Here is a 9,250-nt window from a genome sequence, read left to right as displayed (position 1 = left end):
AACTTGATGGTTTCAATACAATTTAGTTTTTATTATATTCAAACATGAATTATACATAATTACAATCAAGTTTCTATTTTACACGATTACTTAAATGAATTCAAATATGAATCCTATTTAGATAATTAAGAATTTAAGGTTTATAATTCAATCCATTTGTGATTTATTCGGTTAATTGTATTTAACTATTAAACACAATTAAACAAATAAGTCACAAACACGTAAACCTGAAATTTAATTGAAAATTAAAATGTTAATTTTCAATTAAATTTCAAGTTTACGTGTTTAATTACAATTAACTGTATTCAAAATACAAGTCGACCCCCCTATAACACTGTTGATTATTCCGTTTTATATGAATTCCATGTTGTACGAGTCACTTAGATTTTACAAATACGTGTGCCAGGCTGTGAACAGCACACGTATTTGTAAAATCTAAGTGACTCGTACAACATGGAATTCATATAAAACGGAACAATCAACAGTATTATAGGGGGGTCGACTTGTACTGTAATGGATTGGATTTAAATACGAATCTTTGTCGACCAATCTACGGATTTACTAATTAATTAATTGGATCTAAATTTGAGTCTCCTTTGATCAATTAAGTAAATTGAAATGAAATTTGAACTCGAGTTTCTTGACCAATTAACTGGTTTTAAATTCCTCTAAATGTTACCATCAGATCTCGTTTTATATAACTTTAGAAGAAACTTGAGTTAATTTTAAAGCTAAACCGAATTAACTTTTAACTAATTAAACAGGCGTATCACCTTATCACTTAATTGTAATTAATTCAAGTTTACACGCTTCTAGGAAAATCGTGTTGGTTAACACGTTTCTTAACGGGAAAGAATGCGATTTCGTATAAAGTGCGCAAGTTCCATGTCGACATTTAACTTTGAAACTTGGTTAAAATGAAATTTCGGGACGAATTCTTCACTTTACTCTAGTTTTCTCATTCGAAAAACGCTAGACGAAGCTATAAAGTAACGGCAAACCGACCGTTAACTAAAACTCCGGACAGATGATGCACATGCCAGGTGGTTGCGCGCGCCCTCGATGCTCGAGCCATCTACCATCGACTAAAGTTAAAAAAATAAAATAAAAATACCAACAATTTCAACTGTAATTACTTATTAATAAATCGAATAAAAATAAAAAATTAATAAAACTAAATTCGATATTTATGAGTGGATAAAAAGCAATCAATTACAATTACGAATTTTTTCTTTTTTTTTTTTTTAAATAACAGTATCATCCTACTAGCCTCTATCCGGGTATCGAAATGGTAACCGATTAATAAAATTACAGTTAGAGGGCGAGGCGAGATAAAAATCGAAATGAATTGCGTACGAATTTTAACAGATTTTTAAAACTCAGACAATTTAACTAACGAAATTAATTTTATTAAAATTTTTCATCTAATAATTATCGAGTTTTTTAAAAAATTGTTTATATCCGAGACGGTTAGAGGCTAGTTGGATTGTCAACGCAGACGACGTTGCATGCGGATGTGCGTTTCGGCGCGCGAGCGGCGTTGACTAAAGAACGTGCTGTCGTCAACGCCGATCGTAGTGGAGTCGGTTTTTTGCGGTTTTTGGTTGGTTTTATTCAAATGAGAACGAAAAGAAAGTTAGTTTCTTGTTGATTAGTGTTTTGTTTATGTTTTGGGAATGATTACGAACGATTTTAATAAGGAATAGGATTTTATCGGATTTTTACAACACAAAAGCATCGCTGAAAAGGAAGAAAAATTCGGACGACCGAAGTCATCTCGTTGCGATTATGAAGGTTTGTTCACTTAATAATTCGTTTTAACTATGAAAAAAACTCGATAAATCGTTATAAATCGGTTCATTACTCGCTTAAGAATCAATAAACCAGCGAAAAAATTTCATTATACTTCCATACAACTAATTATATTCTCGTATATAAAACACAATTCCTCGACGTCACATTCGTGTGTGACATCATACACAAACTTAATTCTGTTTAAAAGTTGTAAAAGTTAGTTACGCGGTTTATAAATTACCATTCAATTTTTATTTAAGTTTTGCAGATTAGTTCTTTTTTTTTGTTTTTGTTTTAGGCCTGTATAAATCATGATTATGATAAGGAAAGAGTATTTTAAATCTATTGATGGTATGGAGTTAGTAATTTTGTTAAATGTTAAGGTAATTTGTACCTGCATCCTTGTATAGGGTTTTTATATGCATGTGTGTGTGTGTGTGTGTGCTGCGGATGGGGGTTGGTTTCTGATGAATGATGAGTGAATTCTTAGTGTCTTTCTGCTGGCATGTTACAGATTATTGGTAAAATGTAAGTGAAACTGTCATGTATCTTCAAATTATATGTGAAATTCCATAAAAATCACACTTTTTATCCACTAAAATATGAAATTTTTAAGTTAGTTTGCTTTTTTAAGTTATTAGAATGTACTATTCATTCATTTGTTAATTTGTACCATTTTACTGTAGAAGTTACTTTAACTTAATGTATGCATACTTATATGTGTACGACTTATCTAAAAGTAACTTCCACTCGGTGTACATTATGCATTATATACACGTTACAGATAGCAATTGTAATTTGGGGAAGATGATTTTAATTATTTGATGATTAGATTTGTTCTTGTTTTTTTCATTTTAGATTATAAATAATTGAAAAACTAAACAGAACTTCTATTTCTTTAAATATATTAAATATGATAAAAGTGGGATAAATTTTCTTTTTTTTCAAAGCAAAACGTAAAAGTTTTGATTTAATTTGCTCGCTTAAATGATTAGAATGTATTCAGTGAATTTAAGTAAAATTTTGTTCACTTAATGACTATGAAAGTAATTTTATATGAATATATATATATATATATCATATAGATATGCTACTGATGATGGTTGTATGTAATTTGGAGTTGATTTTAGATGAATGATGAATGAATTTTTTGGTTGTAGGTGGTAATAGATTATTGATAAAATGTAAATGAAACCATCATAAATTTTTAAATTATATACAAAAGTTACATTTTTTTTAAGCAAAATTGAATCATTTTTAGTTAGGTTTGCTTTTTTAAATGTTTAGAATATACTATTAATCCATCTATTAATTGTTGATATAATTTGTGCCAATATACTGTAGAAGTTAATAAATGCATATGCATACAACTTATCTAAAAGTAACTTCCATCCAGTGTACTGTACATTGTGTATTATATACATAGTGATAGCAAATGTAATTTGAAAGAGATGATTTTTACTAATTTGATGATTAAATTTTTTGTTTTTCCATTTTAAATTATTATAAATGATTGGAAAACTAAATCAAACTGTCACATATCTGTAAATATGGTAAAAGTGGGATAAAACGTGCTTTTTTTCTAAGCAAAATTTTAATTTTTTTTAATTTGATTTGCTTTCTTAAATGTATTAGAATGTATTCTGTAAATTTAAGTAAAATTTTATTCATTTAATGACTATTAATGTAATTTAACATGAATGCATGTATCATATATACATCATTCCACATATTACATAAAATGTAATATGGGAGTTGATTTTAGGTGAATGATGATTAGATTTAATTTTTATTTTTTGTAATAGATGATAAACTATTGAAAGAATATAATTGAACTATCATACATCTTGAAATTGTACATTAAATTTGATAAAAGTGGGATAAAACTTAATTTTTCTTAGTGTGAAACTTTTTAAATCAATTTCACTCTTAAACAATTAAATTATATTCAAATAATTTTAATAAAACATGCAAATATTATTTACAAAAAGAGTTTTAATACTGTGGTTATAAATCTCTATGTGAATTATAATATTGTGATTAAGAAAAATTATTTTATATTAATTTTAAGAAGACTAATACTTATCTCAGTGGAAAAAATAAATATTTGAATACTTATTTGTGCATTTTCAATCATTTTGTTATCTGATAAATTTTGTAGAAGTCTTACTGAAGTTGTGGAATGTTAGTTACTAATTAATATATAAAAACTATTGGAAAATACATTATTTGTAACTGTTGATATGTTATCTTGATATTCTGAATTAATTTGATTGCAGAAAGACCCCATTAATCATAAATAATGAACTTTTATATACAAAAGTTTTTGAATAATTAGATATTTGATAATTAACATTATGAAGAGGCTAATATAGCTATTTGTGCATTTGTTCTAAAGGTATTTTTTTTTATTTGCTTTTTTTTTTCTTTCAATAATTCCAACAGTTTTCTCTCGGAGTTACAATTGTTTTCCTCCCGAGTAAACACAGAATTCATTATAAATTTATTAATGTGTATTTATCCTGCTCAATTTTTAAAATAGAGATTGATTGAATGAATAAAAATAGAATAAATTTATATATAGAAAGCTATTGATAAAAATATATAGAGATTTATAAGCTTTGAACTTCAGTTTTTATCAGTTTAGATTCTTTGTAATATAGGAAATTATTAAATATATAAAGTAAGTTTTAAGCTTTTACATTGAAATATTATTGAATTTTTAATCCGTAATTTACATAGTTTATTGATATCCTGAAAAACAAAAGTTTAGAATTTCAGTTAATGGAAGCAAATATTCTATGAGTAATTTAAACTGAATTATTATTACACTGAATGTATAATGTGCTAAAAATTCATTAAAAAAAATTACAATNTGTGTATTATATACATAGTGATAGCAAATGTAATTTGAAAGAGATGATTTTTACTAATTTGATGATTAAATTTTTTGTTTTTCCATTTTAAATTATTATAAATGATTGGAAAACTAAATCAAACTGTCACATATCTGTAAATATGGTAAAAGTGGGATAAAACGTGCTTTTTTTCTAAGCAAAACATGAAATTTTTAATTTGATTTGCTTTCTTAAATGTATTAGAATGTATTCTGTAAATTTAAGTAAAATTTTATTCATTTAATGACTATTAATGTAATTTAACATGAATGCATGTATCATATATACATCATTCCACATATTACATAAAATGTAATATGGGAGTTGATTTTAGGTGAATGATGATTAGATTTAATTTTTATTTTTTGTAATAGATGATAAACTATTGAAAGAATATAATTGAACTATCATACATCTTGAAATTGTACATTAAATTTGATAAAAGTGGGATAAAACTTAATTTTTCTTAAAGTGTGAAACTTTTTAAATCAATTTCACTCTTAAACAATTAAATTATATTCAAATAATTTTAATAAAACATGCAAATATTATTTACAAAAAGAGTTTTAATACTGTGGTTATAAATCTCTATGTGAATTATAATATTGTGATTAAGAAAAATTATTTTATATTAATTTTAAGAAGACTAATACTTATCTCAGTGGAAAAAATAAATATTTGAATACTTATTTGTGCATTTTCAATCATTTTGTTATCTGATAAATTTTGTAGAAGTCTTACTGAAGTTGTGGAATGTTAGTTACTAATTAATATATAAAAACTATTGGAAAATACATTATTTGTAACTGTTGATATGTTATCTTGATATTCTGAATTAATTTGATTGCAGAAAGACCCCATTAATCATAAATAATGAACTTTTATATACAAAAGTTTTTGAATAATTAGATATTTGATAATTAACATTATGAAGAGGCTAATATAGCTATTTGTGCATTTGTTCTAAAGGTATTTTTTTTTATTTGCTTTTTTTTTTCTTTCAATAATTCCAACAGTTTTCTCTCGGAGTTACAATTGTTTTCCTCCCGAGTAAACACAGAATTCATTATAAATTTATTAATGTGTATTTATCCTGCTCAATTTTTAAAATAGAGATTGATTGAATGAATAAAAATAGAATAAATTTATATATAGAAAGCTATTGATAAAAATATATAGAGATTTATAAGCTTTGAACTTCAGTTTTTATCAGTTTAGATTCTTTGTAATATAGGAAATTATTAAATATATAAAGTAAGTTTTAAGCTTTTACATTGAAATATTATTGAATTTTTAATCCGTAATTTACATAGTTTATTGATATCCTGAAAAACAAAAGTTTAGAATTTCAGTTAATGGAAGCAAATATTCTATGAGTAATTTAAACTGAATTATTATTACACTGAATGTATAATGTGCTAAAAATTCATTAAAAAAAATTACATTTTTAACACAATACTCAAGCAATTTTGGACTTTATTATATTTCCTATTTGTTTGTAAACATCAACATAGACACAGTGAAACATAAAATTGCAATTTTATTCTTTTGTTTTCAGTTGATACAGATCTAGTTAAAATTTTAAAATGGATTTGAATTATTCAAATAATTTACATTAAATTTTCTGCTATAAATTAGCAATTTGTTTTTGTAATTTAAACATGTTTTAAATCTACAAACAAAATTTTTGAATAAAATCAAACTTTTGGGAGGAAAGATAAAATTTAATAAAAATTTTGTTTTAATTTAATTAATTAATCCTGGAGTTAATTGAGAAAAATACAATTTTTTTAAAATTATATCTCCTAGTATTATTTATAGCATATTTTTTTTTATTTTTGTGATTATAAATATCTTAGCTATAAAATTAAACATTAATAAATAGATTTCATTATTATTAGCTAAAATGTTAAATAATTAACTTTATTAAAGAACTAGCTGTTATCCGCGACTTTTCCTGTGGAGGTTTTGCAAGCAAACCGCTTTTATATTCAGTATTTCAACAACAATAGTAATTGTTATATAACACCTACTGCTGAGAATGATGAGAATTTCTGAGAATCAAACAAACTATTTTCAATTTGATCAATTTTCTGAAACGTTTACAATCATTCTATAATCGAACCAATATGCAATAACAAATTTGAATTTAAAACAGTTTGAACATTTGGTTAAAAAATCAAAATATATGAAAATATTTATAACAATATCTGGAATGTTATCAATTTAAAACACCTAAGTACTCAATGAAGACTAAACGTTGAAAATAAAAAATTGCATCTAAAATAGTACAGTAGAAGCCGTTCTTCCGGTTAAGCCTTAATGCTCTCCCTCTGCGGGGGAATTTCCAAAAATCCCTTCTTATTGTGCCTTCTCATGACATACCCTAACTGTGTACCAAATTTCACCTCTTTAGGTTCAGCGGTTTGTTCTGGGCAATGATGAATCAATCAGTGACTCAGTCAGTCAGGACAAGTAACTTTATATATTTAGATTAATGAATTATTGTAGAAATGCATTGATAAATGCATCAATTAATTTGCATGAACAAATTTGCAAACTTGATGAGAACATTTTTAAGAAAAAAAAACTAGGAAAATCTTAGAACTCTAAATTAAAGAAACATTCATAATGTCTTTTCTTTCCATTATCAGAATAAAATTCCTTATTTTTAGCTAAAAGACTTTTAGTTTGAGACTAAGGGCCGTATTCTGGTCACCATCTCTCGTCTCTCACAAGCCGGTCACTGATTGGCTAATTATTTGGATTAGCCAATCAGCGACCGGCTTGTGAGAGACGAGAGACCAGAGACGGTGACCACAATACGGCCCTGAGTGCTTCTGAGATATTTTGTGCTTATTTTTGTGCTTTATTTGTCAAAACTTTATTAACATTGAAAGACAGTGGTCTTAAACTTTTATCTGATAAAAATCTTTATGATGATATTAGAAAAGCAGAGAAGACACTTCGAATATTTCTTGAATTCATAGTATTCTTTTAGTTTTCTTATAAAGACATTTATGAAAGATTGATTAAATTGCCTTAAAACATTTCAAAATTGTATTGTATTGACATGTACAGTACTTAAAATATGTAAACTATTTCAAAATAGATTAAAAAAAATCAAAGAAAATTGAAAAGTATATAATTGAGTGATAACATTTCATATCATTGATTTCTGTAACTCACTCTTGTAAATAAGAATTCATTCCTAATTTTTGATTAGTATGTGAAAATTATAGATAAAATTAACGTAATAAAATTAGCAAATTGTATATTTCTAATAATAAATAAAGTTATATTGATTTATATTGAATCTCATATAAAATGGACCAAATTTTCCAAAAGTAAGCATTAGTTCACTTTAAAACACATAGTCACAATGATGAAAGGGGAAGAAAAGGTACGCAAAATGTTGCACAACACATTACAAACAAGTATGTAAGGATTGAATCACTGTTGTCTAGCATTAAAATAAGGATAAAAATGAAAAAAATAATTGAGAATTTTTAAGATTATAATTATAATAGTTTTGTATTGAATCTGATGATAAGATATTCTAGTCNCATACAAAAATATAAGGGGTACTTGAGAAACAACTAATGGGCTAATGGGGTACATCAACAAAAATGGTTGAGAACCACTGGTATACACCATACTGAGTTTAAAAAATGGTTTAAAGCTTCATTGTTTTTTTTAGATGTTAACAATTTTATATGTTAGTATCATGATTGACTTATTGTTGCAATTGGCATGAAAAGAGGATAATCTTGCAAATCTTTACTTCAATATTTACAGATGATGATTTAAGTGTATACTTGTATACTTGGCATCTCCTAAAAGTTGCAAATATGCTAACAGTTGGGTATTTTGTCGAATTATCCACCAAATAAATGCCAAGTCTTTTCTTTTTAAACACACTGTAATATAAAAAGGATGAATCAAGAACTGGGTGGGCCCTCGTGATTATGATTTGTGGGCCATATGAAAGAAGTTATTATAAGGACAGTTCTCTAGACCAGTGATTCTCAACATTTTTTTGTCATGGTACACTTTTAATAATTTAAAAATTTGGCGGCACACACAGTTACTTTGGTAAGTACCACAGGACAACTAGTGACATCATAACAGTGAATTTTAAACATGGTTGGTTATTTAGGTCACATTTTCAGAACGCCTTGGTAACTACCGGCAGTTACCGGTAACACCGGTTACAATTTCCAAACATGCCGAAGGAAAGTAGAACCGATTGAACTACTTGTCTAATGTTGCTTATGTATGGGTATTCGCAACTGTGGCACATTTCAAAAATCTCATGGCACAATGGTTGAGAATCATTGCTCTAGAGCCATCTCTAGTGACTGGTGTTGGAATTAATGGCAATACACTTTTTGAAGCTGTTAGAACAGGCCTGTAATAATATAGTAGTGTGTGACTGTGGTATTGCTGTAGCAGCACTACTGTTCTGGCCTTTTTTGTGCTCTCTGAGCAGTAAAGGACCTAAAACCACAAATAAAAAAATAAAAAAACGTGCTATGTGCAAGTAGGCATGACAAGGA

General features: G+C 26.5%; 1 protein-coding gene across 2 annotated transcripts in view; it reads left to right on the top strand.

The window, feature by feature from the left end:
* Positions 1-1,499: 1,499 nt before the first annotated feature.
* Positions 1,500-9,250, top strand: part of LOC111628823 (protein alan shepard-like) — a 241,729-nt gene continuing 233,978 nt past the window's right edge. The window contains exon 1 of one of the 2 annotated variants that reach the window (XM_023372665.1): positions 1,500-1,794. In XM_023372665.1, coding sequence (XP_023228433.1) covers positions 1,789-1,794 — 6 coding nt within the window. In that variant the 5' untranslated portion in view covers positions 1,500-1,788. The remainder of the gene's footprint in view (positions 1,795-9,250) is intronic. The other variant, XM_023372664.1, reaches the window with a different exon arrangement.

The sequence above is a fragment of the Centruroides sculpturatus genome, unplaced genomic scaffold (genome assembly GCF_000671375.1).
Source record: "Centruroides sculpturatus isolate CEXI.00-Female unplaced genomic scaffold, Cexi_2.0 scaffold585, whole genome shotgun sequence".
NCBI classification, from domain to species: domain Eukaryota; kingdom Metazoa; phylum Arthropoda; class Arachnida; order Scorpiones; family Buthidae; genus Centruroides; species Centruroides sculpturatus.
Note: the sequence above shows the minus strand (reverse complement) of the source record. Positions and strands in the feature narration are given on the sequence as shown.